The sequence below is a fragment of the Anthonomus grandis genome, chromosome 8, assembly GCF_022605725.1.
Source record: "Anthonomus grandis grandis chromosome 8, icAntGran1.3, whole genome shotgun sequence".
In the NCBI taxonomy this organism is placed as follows: Eukaryota; Metazoa; Arthropoda; class Insecta; order Coleoptera; family Curculionidae; genus Anthonomus; species Anthonomus grandis.
This window is the reverse complement of record NC_065553.1, coordinates 30,028,470-30,049,118: the sequence shown is the minus strand read 5'-3', so window position 1 is coordinate 30,049,118 and position 20,649 is coordinate 30,028,470. Positions and strand designations below refer to the sequence as shown.

Here is a 20,649-nt window from a genome sequence, read left to right as displayed (position 1 = left end):
TTTTGAGTTTCTATATTTAAGGTATTTAAATCCTCATTTATATAGTGATTAGCTTGGACAACATTAGTGTGATGAAATGAATAAAATAGCTGGGTGTCATCTGCATAGCAATGGTGCTTACAGTGTAAAATTTTTTTAGTAATTTGTGAAGTATAAAGAGTATAAAACAAAGGACCAAGAATGCTACCTTAGGGCACCCCAGAGGTAACATCCAGTACATTTGATTTATTGTTATTAAGCACTACTCTTTGTTTTCGATTAAACAAGAAAGAAGATACCAATGCCAACGCAGACTCATCAAAACTCATAGATTCTAATATAGCCAGTAATATTCTGTGATTTACCATGTCAAAGGCTTTAGAAAAATCTAAGAGAATCAACACCGTAGCTTTATTTTTATCAAGTTCCTTAAAAATATCATCAGTCACTTTAGATAAAGCGGTTGCACAACTATACCCCTTACGAAACCCAGACTGATATTTAGGAATTAAATTATTTACATTTAAATATTGAATCTTTTTGATAGTATAGGAAGTACAGATATTGAGCGAACATCATTAAATTCAACAGGATTTTTTATTTTGGGCAAAGGAATAACATTGGCTTCTTTCCATTGATCGGGAAAGCAGTTTTGTTCTAAACATACGTTTATAATATGAGTGAGTGGTTTAATTATGGCAGGACAACAAAGCAAAATCAGGGTAATGTTTAATTGATCAACGCCAAATTCTTTAGATTTAATAGATTTTAAGTAATTTATTATATCTTGTGTCACCAAATTAAATTTAAATTCAGCCAAATAATTTAACCTATGTTTTTTAAAATACCCAACAAATTCTTCGTCAGGGCTATTATTGTTTTTGTTAATATTAGAAAAAAAAATATTAAGTTTATCTACATCTTGCATAAGAGGAGGAAGTTGTATATTTGATTTATTAGAAATATTTAGTTTATTAAGTTCTTGCCATGTTTCTTTGTTATTACATACTCTAAATCTGTGAGCCAGGTATGCCTTTTTTTCCGCCCTAATTGAACTAGTTGCAAGATTTCTGTACTGCTTATAATTTTTTCCAATCCTCGCGACTTTTGGTGTCTAAATTTACGTAAAGCCGAGTTGCGAAGTCTTTGTATAAATCTAATATTAGGAGTAATCTAGGGGCAATATGGTCTAGTTTTACTTTTTACGTTTTTTATAGGAGCATGTAAGTTAATTAATTCTAATAAAGATTGAGTAAAAAAAAAAACTTTATTATTTAAATCGGCCATATTGTACATATTATGCCAGGGAATCGATTCAATATCAGATTGAAATAAACAAGTGTTGATATTTTGTAAATTTCTATAAGTGAAATTATAAATTTGAGGCTTAGGTATATCAAAGTTTATGTTGCAGTAAATTAGCATATGATCCGATATTTCAATATCCCTTATTCCACAATTCTCCACCGACTCTAAATTTGAGAAAAGTAAATCAATTAAAGACATAGTGGTGTTGGATATTCTGGTAGGGTCAGTTATATGCTGTTGCAAACCATATAATTCAGTAATTTCGCTTAATGATACCTTAAAATTCAAATCTAAAAAATTTATATTAAAGTCACCCAAAAGTAAAATAGACTCATAGTTAACATAAAAGTCGGTCATAATATTTTCAAGACGGGAATAGAATAGATGTATGTCGCTCTTGGGAGGACGATATATATTACCAATTAAAACTTTTTGATTATTTACTTTTAATTCGATCCAGACATGCTCAAGATAATCGCATGTTTCCTTAAGAACTTCACGATATCGGTATAATATCGGTACAAATCGAAGAGAGACAGGTACTCATTCCCAATCCAATCCAAATATCTGTTTATAAAAATTATGCCCAAAATTAAAATAATGATTTTTTAAGGTGAAATTTAAAAACTGAAAAAATTGATGTATTGTTCCATAGCAGTTTTTTATATTTAAAATTTTATTATTATATCTAAATTTATAAAATTGCCTCCTTAAAAAAATTCTTTTTTTTAGAGGCTGAAATATATGCAGGTCTTGACATATTTATAATAATTGTATTTTATTATAACGTAATAGTCTTATTATTTTCATATAGGACTAATTATAGCGCCAACAATATAGATATAACTGTGACAGTTTGAATATACCCGAAATGATCCTTTTAATTTAATTAAATAAATCTCTTATTTTTCAGACGGAATTATCCCATAACCTGCAGCAACTGTCGGAAAGGGCCAAGTCAACAACAGAATTCATTCAAAGACTGAAAGGGATGAGCGAAAAAGTTAATGTAAGTCGATTTATTTGTCTTATCTTTTTTATATTGTCAAGGGATGAAAGAGAAAAAAGAAAGAAATAAGCCGTTGTCAACTTAGATTTTTATTATTTCCAAAACCTACTTTTATCATTATTATTTACAAACTCTAGTCCTTTGTGACTCTTAAATTGATAAACTTTTAAAACCATTCAATAAAAAGCCCTTTATTACACTTCGTGCTTTGACGAAAAGGATAAAGGATAGGACAAACGAAAAAAATTCTACAACCCTCATTTCAAATGCAACTTTCTACCCTGAAAAAGGGACACTTCCGAAAGAGCATAAATTTACGTCCGAGTGTCAATATAGGATCTGAGCTTTATGTTTATTTTGTCGCATGGGCAGCGAAAAAACGCTAAAAGCCTCAAGGTATGTACAAGTACTCAAGCCTGTGTTGTTTTGGATGGATGATTTGAAATTTAAAACCCTGATGCACATATTTTAAAAAGCTCTTAAAAAAAAGTTTAGTAGAAGCACTTTTTTAAGATATTTTCTTATTTATTTTTAACTTGTATTACAAAAAAGATATTGTGTATAATTGACTTGTATGCTTGTACGTATATTGTATTTCAAAAAGAACACAACATATACTGACATGATCAGACATATAGTTCAGGTGAAAGCTTATTGGTTAATTGGATCATCACCCCTCAATGATCCCATCAATCATATAGAAGCCTGCAGAATAGGAAATTGCTTTAGTTTATACTTGATAACGGTCGGAGATACTTACCGACCGAAACGTCGTGTTATACGAAAACAAAGACAATGTCAGTCCGACTACCTGTTTCTGTAAGGGTCTAAGATTGAAGATGACTGTACTAGGCAGAAGGTCAGAACGAATTATTGAGCGTGCTAATAGGGAACTACTTTGGATGAAGATTACGGGCCAATTTTTGGTAAAATTGACCATATATGTCAGAAGCTCAAAAACAACTTGAGGATCAACCACCAGACAAAATTGAAGAAGCTTAAAACAATATCTCCATCCCCACAAGAGACAGAAGACCACAAATCAGGAAAAATCATCATAAATATATCGAACAGACTCTTACTGCCCCGGAAGAAAAAGTATTGACTGAGGACTAAACTTTGCAGTATCTTCCAAACTTAAATCCCTCTTAATTTCTTCAATCTAATCTGTTCAGCTACCCCGTGCGGTCGCTGACGAACTAACATATGATGTTAGAAGCACTCTGGATCAACTTAACAGGCAGAAAATTAATAAAAGTATTGGCAGAGAGGAAGAGAGAGCGCTGAGATCTGAGGAAGGACAAAACCATTAAAATTCTACCAGCGGATAAGGGTACTGCGACAGTTACAATGGACTTGAATACCTATGAGACCAAAATCGAAGAGGTTCTACAGAAAGGAAAATACAGGTTGCTAGCAAAAGATCCAATGGCGACCATTGAAGGTAGAGTGTACAAAACATTAAAGAACTATTCCTTTTTCTTAACAGACGCCGTACGTACAAGACTTACCCCATATCACAGTAAGCCTTCATATCTTTATGGACTACTGAAGGTTCACAAGGAATTGATGCCACTGCGACCCATTACTAGCCCAAGGGATTTAGCAACATCAGAACTTTCTAGGTTCCTTTTAGAAATAATCAAACCACTCCAAGAGAATACTGATTCATACGTTAAGAACTCCAATCATTTTGTGGATCTACTTCGACCTATCAACCTCGGACCAGAGGATAGAATGGTTAGCTTTGACGTGGAAAGTCTTTAAACCAATGTCCCGATTGGAGATTCCCTGAAGATTATCCAGGATAAACTAAGCAATGGGACGTCACTTCCGTCTCGAACCAAGCTTCCGCTCGGAGGAGTGATGGAACTTTTGGAGGTCTGCCTACGTAATTCCTATTTTCAAGTGAAAGATAGGTTTTACGCTCAGGCTGACGGTCTGCCTATGGTATCATCGCTGTCTCCGGTGGTAGCGAACATATATAAGGAATAGTTTGAGGAACAGGCAATCAGCACCTCATGACAAAACCCAAAGATATGGCTGCGATACGTTGATGATACATTTATCATCTGGGATAAAGGGGAAGAAAAACTTCAGGGCTTCTTACACCACCTGAACAACATGCTGCCAAGTATCAAATTCACCATGGAGATGGAGAAAAATTCGACGCTGCTTTTCTTAGATGTTCTTGTCAGGAATACAAATGGCATAAGAACGTCTGTGTATCGAAAACACATACTGGACCATACCTACACTTTGATTCCAATCACTCTGGTTCGAGTAAAGTTGGAATCATGTCTTAACAGGTAACATTGGAATCATCTTACTAAATATCTGCAGCAGAATGGCTATCCCAAAAAACTTATCCAGAAAATTATTCAGAGGTCGATGGCGAAGGAATCCAGAACCAAGCAAAAGGATGAATCAACTGGGCTTCTCGCAATCCCCTATATAAAAGGTACATCCGAGAAAATCCGACGAATTGCTAAGAAGTTTAATCTAAAAACCGCCTTTAGATCTGGCAATACAATAAGAAGTTCTGTTTCCAAAACAAAGCCAGAATCTACAGCAGACACCAAAAACTGCCTCTACCAGATCCCTTGTGAGTGTAAGGACTCATATGTTGGCGAAACCAAAAGACCTTTGGCAGTTAGGACCAAGGAATATCGCAAATGTACTACCACTGGAGAAGTAGCTAGATCAGGCATTGCTGAACATGCTTGGACAAACGGCCATAACATTGACTAGTCTGAAACAAAAATCTTAAGGAAGGAATTACACTGGCGAAAAAGGAAACTTCTGGAAGCTGCCTACCAAGTCCTGTCTTCAGCCAACCAAGTGTGGATGTTCCCAACATATGGAGTTCTCTTCTAGCAGACGCTCTCTTCACGCATCATCAGAATTTACGCCTCAAATATCCCATCAATCATATACAAGCCTACAGAATAGGAGATTGCTTTAGTTTACACTTGATAACGGTCGGAGATACTTACCGGCCGTTACGTCGTTACCAAACGTCGTACAACGCCCAAGACAATGTCAGTCCGACTCCCTTTTTCTATTGGTTAATTGTAAAAAACTCTAAGTATCCTTCTCAGCAGAGAAAGAGCATTTGAAATACTTCAAAGCGTTGTTTGCAATTATTTCTCCAGAGAAATGAAATCTCTAAATTATCAAATGAGAAAGTAGCCCAAAGGCAAAATCAACATTTTCTCTTAGAGGTATTCGAAGCTAAATCAATTAAATCTATGGCGGTACAAAATTATAGTAAGACCTATGCAACTCAAAGCGTCTATAGAGACTTCAAATATTACAGAGATTAAATCTACAAGAGCCATAAGATTTCTCCAATACCGGAAATAAATACGGCTTTATACGGGCTTAAATTTTATTGGCATTATCAGTATTAATCCCTAAATTATTTTTATTTTCATGTAAGTTATTGTAAAGTTTTTTTTTTTTCATAAATATCAACTGTTTAAGAATATTGGCGTGTCTTTTTTGCAACTTGCTTTATTTTCATGAAACTTTAAATTAATCTTTAGAAAGGCCTAGACGTGAATTGGCCTTAAGAGGGTCCTGAATCAAAATATTCCGAAATTAAAATAGTCTCTCGTTCTTATCTCCGGGTGCAGGCTAATCTGGAGGGTCCATCAAGCGCAGAACATTTAAAAGTGGATCTATGTAATATAAGAAGTCTAAACACAAACATAAACGCCGTGCACTATTATCTACCCTGATACCCTGGAGAAGGTCATATCTTCTTCGGACACATCTTGCCAGCGGGAAAAAGCTCTGTGCCCTCCAGCATTCAATATTATGTGATTTAAAATAACAATGAAAGAAAAGATTCAGAAATTAATTCTGGCTACGAACTAACCAGCAATACATACTACAGAAGGCTTTTTACCGATCTTGCTGATAAACTCGATCTGCAAGCAGTTCGGAGGCTATTAGATCAGCAAAAATCGGACAACTTTCAAATAAGATGCAATGCCAATGCACACCACGCTATTTGAGGGAGCTTTGGAACAAACCAACGAGGTGAGTCACTATTAGATTACTGTACAGCCTGGGGCTTAAATATACTTAATGTGAGGGATGAGTCAACATTCGCCCGTACTTACTCGGCAGAGAAGTAATATGTCAAACCCTAGGCAAGGGATGCACCTGTGACTTTGTGATAAAGTGGCACGTATCTAATGAACCCAGTTTTTCAGATCGCAGGTAAATAAGGTGCGAACTAGAATCTGCGGACACAACTTCAAGTATTTACAGGAATCCCAAGAAAACGAATTGAAATCTCTATAAAAAGAACCTAGGACGCGACCTGGTTAACTGTCCGATGGAGGCTTAAAACAATCATCAATCTGGATCTCAAAGTGCTGACAGAATTACTTACAGAGGCTATCAGAGATGTATTTGAGAAGTTATATCCCCTAAGTAAATTATGTCAGGCAGAGAACAGCTCCTAGTGGAACCAAGAACTGAGTAAGGTTAGGCAGACATTAACAAAACTCTTTAACAGAGCGAAGAGAAGTGGGAAGTCGAATCAATAGACAAAGCTTAACTAGACACATTGATGCTATAAAAATGGCAAAAAGAGAAGGATCGAGGAACCTATGAAGGGCTAATTGAGATACCAGAATATGCAAAACTCCAGAAGGCAATAGCCAAGGGGCCGCAAAAGACCCTTGGTTGTGCATAAATTCCAATGGAGAAAATACGACAGTCGAGATGATCATCGAAACGCTCGGCTTAATGCTGAACAGGTGTCCCAGGATCGGAAATTTCCCAATCAACACAGGCCCAATACCCGACTTATTATTCCAAACGGAAGCAAAAAGAAGAACTGGGAACTCGCCAAAAAAGTTGTAACCTACGAGAAACTTAAATGGGTGATAAACACCTTCAAACTACTTAAGTCTCCCAGAATAAATAGGTATTAAAGCTATCAAGCCACAGCAGGGCAAAGAACTAGTGCTACACGCGTTATGCCAGTCTAGCCACGGCGTATATACCAAGGAGAAGGAGGAAAACGAAAGTAGTATTCCTATCAAAAGTGGCATACGACTCATACGCCAAAGTCAAATCCTTCCTACCAATCTGCCTGTGACATAGTTTCTCATAAAAACAGAGAAAAGGCTTATAGAAAGGTATATTAGGGACGATAGTACGGGCTTGCCCTCTGTTACCAGAGGTAACCCAGTGGGTCAAACAATCTTGAAACAATAAAGAAATCGGCCTAGGCGCCTTCTTAAACATCGGGACATTTGACAACTTGTCATAAGGCCACGAAAACTCTTATATACTGGACAAGAATGTTCGATAGATCATGGAGACTTAATCACCAAAAATGATACACTCGATTTACATAACAATGTTGAGATTGGTGAGACCCATTATAACATAAGTAGCACTAATATGGTCACATGTGGCAGAAAGAAGGACTGTTATTTAGACACTCAACGAAACACAAAGAATAGCGGGTCTGGGTATAGCAGAAGCGATGTCACCGACACCCACGAAAGCTGCCCTAGAAAACCTCATAGGTCTAAGTCCACTACATCTAGTAGTACGGCCTGAGGCAATATCAGGACCAAATATGGTACTGTCGAAAGGCGCAACGATCATAACGAAAGTTGAACATATTGTCCTATTTGACAAGATACAGGACACCCAAGGTATGGTACTAAGAACGGACAAAACCAAGATCATGGAGCTACACAAATTCTTTGTAATTAAGAAAAGAAAGGAGCCACAAGAACAGAAGTTACCCAGCTTGAGTAAGGTGGCTATTCAGTATGCTATACTGCGGCCACACGATCGAAAATCGAGGTAATAGTAGGATAGGCAACTGAGCAGACAACTTACGCCGAACCTAGGCGTGAAAGTAACAGACTTACAAGCGAGCATTATAGAAATCCAGACCTGTGTCTAACTGATGAAAGAAGGGGTCAATCTTGACGACAGTTTGAGATTAGGTCAAAGACGGTACAAAACTGCTAGGTGGATTTCGTGAACCTAGCCAAACATCAAAACCGGCAAGAGATAATCCTATTACAGAATGGAGCTGCAAAAAGGCATTGCAAAGCAATCCAAATTGTAATTAAGGAGGCCAGTAACAGAGCCATACGCTCAGAAGCAACATGCTGTGTCAGCGATAAAACCTGGAAAATGATATCAGACACTGCTTGGAACTTGAGAATAACAACTACTGGGAATCATTTTAAAGCTTTTGGGCAGCCCGCCCTTCAGGAAGGGGTGAACAGACTGGGCCACTCCAGGAAACAACTGCGGAAGGTAGCAGGGCTGCTCATAAGTCATGCTCCCTGCAGGAAACACCTACACAGACTTGAGAAAGTAGATACACTATTATATATAGGTTGTGAGGAAGAGGAGGAAACCCCTCTTCATATTTTATGCTTCTGCGAAGCATTCAATTATGGGTAACCGAGCACGAAGGGCCAAACAGTACCGGGAGTTCATGATCTCCTGGTGTTCATAATGAATTTCTTCGCCGACAAAAAAAGTAGTAAATTATCCAAGTGCAGAAATTTTTATTGCGGGATACTTTAAAGTCCACAATGTCAACTGATTGACGTATTCTAACAGCACTCAGAATCCCTGATCTGTTTTTCGCGACGGATCCTGACGCGTACAATATGCACCACTAGGAATATTAAGTGTGAACTAGATATGAAAACTCACGCCACATATGTCAAGTAGAGTTTGGCATTATAAATCTGCCAACTGGGGATATTTAAACCAATTCCTTTCTTCGTTTCCTTGGAACGATTTGCCTTTTAGGATCAATTATCCTTCAGCTTGTATCAGCAAGATTTCGGACGTGATTTTAGTAGGTATGAAGGCTTATATTTCGAAATTTAAAACACTTTTTAGACAGCCAACAGTGGTTCGATAAAAGTTGCACCAAGACAGTCAAGAAAAATGCTGCTAATCGCAAATGGCGCCACGATCCTGTCCCAAGTCCTGCAAATCGCGTCGAATTTGTTGAGAAACGCATGTATGTAACCGATCGATATCTGCAAAGAAAATTATAAATAATAAGAGAATGAAGAACAAACTTCTTAATTGCCCAAATGAATCAAAATCGTTCTAGTCTATAGAAAAAGCAGTTTATCAAGGTCTCTGTAGGTCAAAAAGTCTACCATTAACTAGAGAAGATTCATCATTGCAACGGAAAAGGCAGACTTGCTGGGACAGATATTTGCATCAAACCCTACGTAGACATACCTGGCAAAACACCACTGATTTTGCCAATCGGCAATCACCAAGGTAATGGATAAACTTGTCAACCAGAAAATTTTGAAATACCTACACCAACAGCAACATGGTTTTCGAAAATACAGGACTACTGACAATCATTCCATCTAGAGCTATACAGGCAAGATAGATCTACTTAACTCATAAATATCGAGTGCATCTACAGATGCCTAGAATATCTACGCTTATCGGGACCCCATTTTATACAGTAGTGTAAGTCTAAGATATCAACTCCCAAAGCACTTCTTTCCTGAACATTACAACTCCAAAAACTTTAAGAAAAATATCGATAGACACCTTTGTAGCACTGGCCTTACTCGTGATACTCGAGTACTGTAGGGTTTGACCTTTTGTGTTAATAATAAATCAATAAATAGCAGATCTTATTTCCTTAAAATAACAAAGGTCGAACTACCAACTTCACACACATAATATATTTTTGATGAATTTTATACAGCTTTTACAAGTTTTAACAAATAGCTTTTATACCTTCGGTCCGTTTACTTATATCTGGAACATTTGGTTGTACAATGTAGATGCCACAAAGAAATTATGCAAATCGAGATTTGATCAAACCCTAAAAGTAATAATAAATAAATAAATAATTATTTTTTATGTTAAAAAGTTTTAAACCAGACTAAGAGGAGTTGTGTGCCAAAATAGACAATAAAGCATTTCATTACAATTTCTTCCTGACAATCTTCTGTCTTATTTATTTTATATACTTAATGCAACCCGGACAATAACTTTTTTATAGTTGCGTTGTTACAGTAAACGAGTTTATCGCTTTAATCTGGGAATGGGATGAAGAGACCCGGATAACAAAGAGAACGGTCCTATTATTTCTTTCCGGTTTGAAAGAAGTGAAGCAAAAAATAACACAGATTTTTGTTATTTTATAGGAAAACTGCGAAGAATTTGAACAAATAGTCTCGGCCCAATGCGAGGCTCTTATCCAAGCTATACAAGCCAGACGAGATAAATTAATCGAATGCATAAGACAAGACAAGGAAGTAAGGGTTAGGGCCCTTAAGGAGCAAGTAACAACGTGCACCTCCAGATTGCAACAGACCACAGCTTTGCTTCAATTTTGTATTGAAGCCTTGAAGGAGACTGATAGTTCAGCATTTTTACAAGTAAGTGTCGACAAATCCATCAGAATTATTTGTGTTTTCTCCATCCTATACGCATTAACTTTTATACAAAGATACTGACAACCTAAATTGCCACAGTGCCTCACCTAATCATGCTTATATTCAGGAATCCATAGTATTTGCCTTCTTGATTTTTATTTTTAATTTTCACCAAACTTATCCTTGATTAATTAGTAAAAAGGCGTAAAATTTAGATTAGAAATTTAGTTTAGCTCTCAGGTATTATAATATGGGTGTAGATTGCATATACCCAATTAACCCTAGTTACTAGTTTACCTAACTTTTACCTTGAGGTAATTTGCAATATTTTTGATCACTATCAGCTATGACTATGCTGATGCTGGTGTAATCTACTTGATCTAAATTCCTTTAATATGATCTACTGTTATCCATTCTGGCTCAAGTAGAAATACATAATATTTCTACTTGAGCTGATTTGTCAACCCCTCTCCGGGGGTTTAAACTTGTATATTATTAAACTTTTCCATATCATAATGCTATTCATCTTATAGTCTTAAAAGAAGCACCTCTCTTTCTCACATATTGCCACAGTAATATTGTAATAATCATTCACGTCAACTTTACTTTTCTTAGTTTTTCCAGTTTTGTTCTTAGCAACAACCTATACCAGTGGTCATATAAGTTTGGGTCAATATTCAGAAGAGAAATATTCTTTGCGCTTTATACTTGATGTGGTACTTCCATACTGCACATATACAGATCGTGTTTTCGTTCGTTACTTATGGGAAACCGCATAGAGGAGAAATTTTACAACGTCGCGCGTGTACGAGTGCCTGCGACAGAGCATCGCCCCGGCCGGAGAAGACGCCACTAAAAAGGAGACGGGTGCATTCGACACAATCGTCATTCGACATAATGGACATTCGACACAATACCCGCGAAATATTTTAAACGTTCGAGTATGATCGGTTGGGTCTTTTACACGTCAGCCAATTTTTATTCGAAATAGCTGTAGTGTTGTCATCTAACACAAAATAGGGTTAGGTATAGGTATATTATTTATATAGTATGTATATTATGTATATAGTTTACATTCGAGTCGTGCTTACAATAATTAGTTTATATTTATCGATAGTTTGCCAAAAGTTATTAAGTTGTGAGTTCTTCAGTATATTTGAAGCTTTAAGATATAACTACAAAGGACCTGGGATGATACTTCCTGATACTGATTAAGAAACACTATAACTAACTTTGTGTAATTTACTACTTGGCCTCCTATCCTGTGATTCTTCTTCTTAGAACATTAAATACCTGCATTATACTTATTGCGAAGTGAAGAGGAATTTGACGCCAAAAAAACGTACCATCACTTGGGAAAGTGCAAGTTTTTTTGTGTAAAATTGTGGCAAACAAAGTTCCATTTGACTTGGATAGGTGTGGTGATAGTGTTTATATTTAATACTTTTGACTAATAAACTTGAAAAAGTGCAATTTAGGATAATATGCTGGAGAAACTGGATGATTTTGATGAAGTCATATGGCTCCGAGAATATTTGGATTATAAACTATAGTGTGTCAGCTTAAATATAACATACTGAATAACCAAAAGGACTGTAATAGACTATACAGTTTTTAATTTACTTATACACACACTTATTGCTATCAAGTAATTTGTGACTAACATTATTTCTTAATTGGTGTCGTAAAAAAGTGCAATGAGTTATTAGTTAATAATATTTATAAGTAGGAAAAGAAACAGGTTCTTAGAGAATATCATATATTATAGCCTTATTTAGATTGAGCCAACTTTTCATTCATATTGTTGAGTTTTGTCAGGGCTGGAATGTATACAAATTACGGTAACAGTTTACTATCTTATCGACTACCCATTTTCAAGATTAAAAAAAAAGACAGGTACATAGGATAGTGAATGTCGTATTCATCATAATTTCTTTGTCGGAGACTAAAAATTTTAATTTTATCAATTTTATTTTTTTTAAATCGTTTAAAAAAAAGTGACTATATTAAATAATTACCCCTGGCGTAACAGTTTACTATCCTATCGAACGCCGTTTTTTTGTACGAATTTAAAAAATTAAACAGTTACAAAAGTTAATATATGTCGTATTTATTATAAATTTGTTGTCGGAGACTCAATCATTTTTCAATCATTTCAAAAAAGAAAATAAAAAATATTAAAATTTTACCCCTGTTCGTTTTTTTTGCGCAATCAGTTTTTCTTATGAAAAATGATTATTAACCCAACAGGTCCTTTTTGCACCCAGCACTTTTTTATATAAAAAAAAATCACTATCAACCCAGCTCAGCCCCAACCAACCCAGCCCAATACAACTCAACCCAACCATTAAATAGGAAACATATACTAAAAAGAATAATAAGACAGCTATTGAAATTAGTTTTGTTTTTTAATTATTTTTTCTAACGATTTATCGAATGGTATTATTCGATCACCTAAAAAAAATAGTATATTACCTGTGAAATAATAGCGCTGGCAACCCCGATAATTCAGTGTCTCGAAAGGTTTTTTCGGTACGTATTCTGGTAAGCGATTTCCGATTTGTTGTTTCTCTCATCTCAACATAATCGAATATTTCCGAGCGGTGTGTTATGTGTCGAGGTCACCCTGTTCGGGCGCTCGCGGAGTCGCTTCGGGAGAAGCTTCGGGAGTGTGTCGAATGTCCATTGTGTTATTTGCCTGTTTTCCCTAAAAAGCACCCGATTCCCGTCACCATTCGGCTACCTCCGACTGTCCCATTCCGATATTTAAATATTATGTGAATGGCGGGCAACCAACAAAAGAGCAATGTTTGCTGCTAGAAGCAACAGTTTCTGGCAATAAGAATAATTAATGTAAATAATAATTAATGGAATAATAATTTAATTAAAATAAAAAATAGCGTTTTTGGCATAATAATAATTATTGATTCTTTAAATAAATTAAATATAAATAAAGGATGCAAACAAGAAAATTGAATTATTAATTTTATACATAATACCCTAATGTAAGTATCAAAAAAAGGCAGTTTGGTTGAACGATCCAATGGAATGGAAATTGAATTATTTTTTTTTGAATAAATATTTTTAAAAATTTCTTTGGGCGACATGGATTTATTTGATTTTGGATATTATTGAAAATTACTATAGTTTATTTTTGAGAAAGTGTTATTTGAAAATTTTATTTTTCTACTACCTTATAAGAAAATTTTTAATTTTATTTCCCTGCATAATTGAATTTTTTTATTTGACTATATCTGGCTTATTATTTTTTACATTAAATTGTGCTTATTAATAAGAATGAAAGTAGAAAAGGAAGTACTGTAGGAGCAGTGTCATTTCCTCACTGGATGCTTTTGCTGGATCAAACTTCATCCACTTAAGGAAATTATGCACTTTGGTCCCTTTTGTTATACAAATAACTGTTATTTTTTTAAGTTCTCTATATGTGGACATATCAAAAGGAAAAGCCCAACTTAAACAATAGGGTATTGTATATTTAAAAAAATGGAAAACAAAATTTATAAAATATTGTAGTATTGTACTTTAATTTTAATCTTAAATATATAAATGTTATTAATCTTTTTGAAATAAGTACCTATTTTTTTAAATAACTTTTATACCTAGGTAGAGAGGTAATTTTGGTAAGTGAAAACACAATGGATTTAATTAGTTATACTGTTATATAAATGTATCATATATTAAAAGTTTTATTTTATAAATGCTGCAAAGACATGTATATGACTGATTTGAAAAGAAACTTAATTATTTTATGCTAAAATACTAATTTACAATTCTCAGTTTCGATTAATACTCATAAGAAGAAACTGCAAGAAACTTATGAGATATGTAATATTTTTTCAAATATTTGCCTAAAACTTACATAAAAAATTATAATACACATATACATATATAATAATATATACTTAAACCTATAAAAATATACCTACTATTATATAAAAAAAATATACAATTTATTATTTTTATTTAGTGCTCCTTCTTCTTTGATGGAAAATAAACTTGTTTGTCCAATTTTCGTTTACTTGTATTTGTCTTACTTATCTGTTCCTTCATTGATGTCAGTTGTCTCATGCACCTAGACATTTACAGGTATAATATGTTAATATATCTTATATAATTTTATAAAAAGATAACTTACTTATCATAAGTTTCATCATTTAAAGATCTTAAAAAGTTTGATACACTTTTCATTTCAATTTGTCTTGTTGATTGCTTGTTCAATCGTTGTACTGCTACATGTTGATTTTCAGTCGTCTTCTCATTAACAAACGTTTCAATTTCTAGACTATGGCTAGCTTCAATATTATTGGAAGAACATTCCCCAAGGAGTTCACCTAAAACAGAACCGCTTCCCTTCCTTTGCTCACACACCATAATGAACAATTAAAATTGCTACAAATTACCTCTAAAATCGCTTTGCAACAATATACTTTTTCAATCTTGTCTTCAATTTTCCTTGTGCGAACAAGTGCATAGTTTGTGCTTATTTTCTGCTCTCTTAACCATTCCTCAAATCTTTCTTCTCTGGAAAAATGGAAAGTTGAGGACTCTATTTTGATATCATGACTTACCTGTAAATGGGCTTCAAGTCTTTGATATATGATCAAGTCTTACAAGAATACTTAGTCTCTTTGCATAAGGGACAAGAAATGTGTAACTTTGGGTTGTCTGGGAGCTGCTTATGAATAACTTTAATATGTTTGTTCTTAGCTGAAATGGAAGAAAACATTTTACTGCATAAGTGGCACATATTTTTGTTAATAGTTTGGTCCTGATTCTGATGGTTTTGAGTAGGGCCGTCCATCTTTACAGCTAAAATCGCTGAATTGGAATTGATACAGCTTTTCAGGTATTATTTTAAAACACTATAAGCAACAATATGGTCAATATTTCACAAAGAAACAAGTTCAGTATAATCGCAATAATTGATCAAATTACTTGGAGCTTTTTTACGAAAGTAAACAACCAACAAACGCAAAAAAAGAGGGAACATACGTGTCGTTATTCTTGTCATTCACGTCAAACGACCGAATTTTTCTCCGAACATACACGATCACCGGCGGGAATCGGGTGCTTTTTAGTGGCGTCTCCCGGCCGGCCCGAGGACGGGATTAGTAAACATTTGACTTTCGTGGGAGCTGCGTCGTTTGGCGACAAAATGTCCCAAAAATTACGCAAAAATCCAGGCATTTTTAAAATATTTATTCTAAAGCGGGTTTTACAGACATGACAAAGTGTAAAACCCACATAGAATTGTAATCTTAAAATGTTTAATATGCTGTGTTTTGCATAATGAAAATTAAAGCGTTATTCTAATAAAAAATAAAATATCAACTCTGATAAAAATATAATAAAAAATCAGAAATAAAACTCTAATAAACAAACTTAACAACATATCATTTTTTAAATAAAAGGCTCAAATAAACCGCCTTCTTTCGCTAAACAAAAACTTAAAACTTAAGCCTATTGTAAGAGCTATTTCGCACCTCCAAAAGAGTTTCAGGCAAAATGGAATTGGCACCTTTGACAATTTTATTTCGCAACTCCTCTAAATTTGTTGGCCTACTAAATTCATGCTTGTAAATGGTCGGCTTAAGGTAACCCCACAGATAAAAGTCATTTGGAGACAAAGCTGGAGATCTAGGAGGCCATTTAATATCGCCAGTTTCACTAATAAGGCGGTTAGGAAAAGTATTTGTTTAAAACTCCTTTGCCCTAGCCGCGTTATGAGCAGGACAGCCATCTTGCTGAAAATAAACCGATCCCAGGTCTACATCAGGTAGGATTTGAATGGCAGGAAGAACTTGGTTTTGCAGCAACTCAAGGTACTTTTGGGCGTTAAAAGTGCCATCAATAAAAAATGGCCCTATAACATTGTCGTCCAAAATACCTGGTCAAACATTCAATTTCTGAGGATACTGGGTACGAAACTGAAAACTTCTGTGCTCGTTTTCCTGAGACCAATAACGAACAATGGAAGGATTGTGTTTGCCATGTAATAGAAAAGAAGATTCAACAGAAAACAAAATATTTTTTAAAAAATATTCGTTTTCATTTGCCTTTTCCATCATGACAAAACAAAGGTAAAAACACAAAGTCACGGTCTCATCAAGTCCATATAATTTTTTAAAGCTACACGTGTTTCGCTCCTATCGGAGCATCATCACGCCTAAAAAATACATTAAGGTATTTTTCACAAAACAAAAAGAACGCTTATAAAACTCATTACCTAGACCTACACAGATCACATTAAAACTAACAACAAAAGAAAAGCTAGGTTAAGTTAACAATTCCCACCATAGATAAAAATATATGCTTAAAAAAAAATAAAAAAGTAAAAATGTAAAATGTCACCAGTGGGGAACGATCCAGCAACCTTTAGATTCACAGGCGCGCATCTAACCGATAGGCCTCCAAATAACATGATCAAAAATGGAAAACAATCCGAACTATACTAATAAGTGTGAATATAAGTAAACAATCTTCACAATAACAACTAAAAATATCTAAAATCGAAAAAGAAAAAAGAAGAAAAGACTTTTTAAGAGAGGTTGTTATAAATGAGGTGAGGTTCAAACGTGAAAATATCATTCACACACACAAGGACAGGGCTCTTCTTAGCTTTAGTTATTTTCATTTTCTCCCAAGTCTAGTTTTTTGCCTTTTGAGCACTCATGCAAAATATTCGCTCCCTGAGTTAAAGAAAAACCATGTGAGGAGGCCAATAAATGATTTGCAAACGCCGATTTAGTTTCTGTCATGTCAGTATCCCTATACCTGTCCACCAAACTTGTATGTTCCTTTATTCTGGTGGAAATTTTTCTCCCCGATTGCCCTATGTAAATGGCATTACAGTCATTACATCTTAATGAATATACCCCTGATTTTGAAAAGAAATCTGCCTTATCTATTGTTCTAACTAGCTGACTTTTTAAACTGTTTGTAGTTTTAAAAGCAATTGTAAGATTTGTAGACTTGAAAAACTTTGCAAGCTGAAAAGAAATATTACCAAAAAATGACATTGATCTAAAAAGATGACTATTTTCATTATTAAGATGGATTAAGTTGTAAGTAGGTTTGTATTTATTATAGAATTTAGAATAAAGGCGATTAATTATATCAAGTGGAAAACCATTATTAAAAGCAATATGTTTAATTATATTTAGTTCATCAAGGAAAGCTTCTCTAGAAAGGGGGATGTTGAAAAGGCGATAGAAAAGGGAATTAAAAGAGGCAAATTTGTAGGAATAAGGGGAGTTTGAGGAGTATTGGATGACATTGTCCGTAGTGGTGGGTTTGCGGTAGATCTCAAATTCAAGTTTGTTAGTATTTTTTGAAATAAGAACATCAAGAAAAGGTAACTTTCCATCTCTTTCTTCTTCAATGGTAAACGAGATATTTGCGTGAAGAGAGTTTATAGAAATAAGGAAATCCGCCAATTCCAGATCATTTCCATTCCATACCACAAAAATATCATCCACGTATCTCCTATACACAGTGAGAAAAGCACTAAACTTCCCATTGACAATCCTTTTCTCCAAATGGTGCATAAAAATCTCACTGAGAAGAGGAGAGAGGCAAGACCCCATTGCTAGTCCAGTAACTTGTCTAAAAAACCTGTTGTTGAAAACGAAAAAATTCTGATCAAGTTCTAGCTTAAGGAGTGTTAAAAGATCATCAACAATAAATCTGTCAAGCGGTGACTTAAGCAAAAGGGATCTGACTAGATCAAGGCAATCACCAGGTGGAATGCTTGGAAATAAGTTCTTAATGTCCAGAGAAATTAGTTTTGAACCCTCTGGTATGCAGATATTTTTTTATATAAAAAATTTGTCAACTCTGAATTTTCTGTGGAATAAGTACTTCTGAAACCAGTTACATCTCTGAGTGTAGTATTTAACGAGGCTGACAAGTTGTAACAAGGTGAGTTTACAAACGATACTACTGGCCTAATAGGGAGATTGGGTTTATGGATTTTAGGAAGGCCGTAGAGGAGAGGAGTTCTGGGATTCATAGGGTATAATTTTTCTTTCCTAGTATGAAAAAATTCTAAAGTCAGATTACACCTATCAAGGATTTGTTTAACCTTGGAGAAAAAAGAGCTAGTAGGATCTTTGTTTACATTAACAAAGTCACCCGAACCCAAAAAATCCAAAACCTTCTCTATGTAATCATCCTTCTTAAGTATAATCAGGCAATTACCCTTGTCAGCTTTCGAAAGGATTAAATCGTGTTTTTTTATTTTATTTTTAAGAGAAGTTAGATGTCTATTATTAAAATTAGATTTATTAGAGTTTGAGTTAATATTAGAATTAAAAAAATTTATTATTTTAGCACGCAAAATATTTTTATTATGGATATCAGTAGTCTGCAAAACATTCTCAGCCTCCACAGCTAAAGTCATGATATAAAGGAACATACAAGTTTGGTGGACAGGTATAGGGATACTGACATGACCGAAACTAAATCGGCGTTTGCAAATCATTTATTTGCCTCCTCACATGGTTTTTCTTTAACTCAGGGAGCGGCTATTTTGCATGAGTGCTCAAAAGGCAAAAAACTAGACTTGTTAGAGAAAATGGAAATAACTAAAGCTAAGAAGAGCCCTGTCCTTGTGTGTGTGAATGATATTTTCACGTTTGAACCTCACCTCATTTATAACAACCTCTCTTAAAAAGTCTTTTCTTTTTTTTTCTTTTTCGATTTTAGATATTTTTAGTTTTTATTGTGAAGATTGTTTACTTATATTAACACTTATTAGTAGAGTTCGGATTGTTTTCCATTTCTGATCATGTTACTTGGTGGCCTATGGGTTAGACGCGCGCCTGTGAATCTAAAGGTTGCTGGATCGTTCCCCACTGGTGACATTTTTACTTTTTTATTTTTTTTAAGCATATATTTTTATCTATGGTGGGAATTGTTAACTTAACCTAGCTTTTCTTTTGTTGTTAGTTTTAATGTGATCTGTGTAGGTATAGGTAATGAGTTTTATAAGCGTTCTTTTTGTTTTGTGAAAAATACCTTAATGTATTTTTTAGGCCTGATGATGCTCCGATAGGAGCGAAACACGTGTAGCTTTAAAAAATTATATGGACTTGATAATTATATGACTTTTACCTTTGTTTTGTTTTCGTTTGGTCTCTTAGTGAAAAATGATGACACGTTTCTATTTTCCATCATGGTTTCACAAAATTCCATTCTTCGCCACTGGTCTTCAGGAAATATTTCCTGAGTTTTTGAATACTTGAAACATTTGCACCCATATTTTTTGTCCAGATACGAGCAACAGTTTTATTGCTCATTCCCAGTTCCTCTCCAACACTTCTAGTGGACCGTGTCGAATCAAGTTCTAGGGTACTGCAAACCATTTCTTCCCGCCGTTCTATATGCTGGAACACTTCAACAGGTAGTTCTTGACGTTTTGTGCGGCATGTTTTACAATCTTGAAGACAAAATTTGTAACCACATTTAAAGCCGTTTTTGCACAAGGAATCGGTCTACTCTCAAATGTCACTGAAAACAAATCTCTACATTGTACTGCCGAATTGCCTCCATAAAACCATTTAATTAGTTGAACTCTTTCGGAAGGGGTATAAACAGCCATAGTGAAAAAAACACGAAAATAACGCTCAAAAATTATTAATGCAACGTGCAGTAACACAGCAAAGTGAGGTCTGCTGACTCCCGGTTCAAGAAATAAAAACGAAAAATTCCGCCGCCTACAAGCCGCAACCAAGCGGCGTTGCCATTATTTTGGGTAATACGTAGCTCACGATAACGCGATCTGTATATCTGAAACCGTAAGTTATTTCTCTGTGGCATTCTACTTTACCTTCATGTTCCGTAGATGTCTTACCAAAGTTCAGTATTAGTAGGGTAACGTTGAATACCTTGTAAGATCTAATTTGTAGA

General features: G+C 34.8%; 1 protein-coding gene across 1 annotated transcript in view; it reads left to right on the top strand.

Annotated features, from left to right (window-relative positions):
- Window positions 1-20,649, top strand: part of LOC126739177 (E3 ubiquitin-protein ligase TRIM9) — a 390,452-nt gene that overhangs the window by 265,154 nt on the left and 104,649 nt on the right. Inside the window, exons 3-4 of the mRNA XM_050444744.1 lie at window positions 2,201-2,296; window positions 10,489-10,722. Coding sequence (XP_050300701.1) covers window positions 2,279-2,296; window positions 10,489-10,722 — 252 coding nt within the window. The 5' untranslated portion in view covers window positions 2,201-2,278. The remainder of the gene's footprint in view (window positions 1-2,200; window positions 2,297-10,488; window positions 10,723-20,649) is intronic.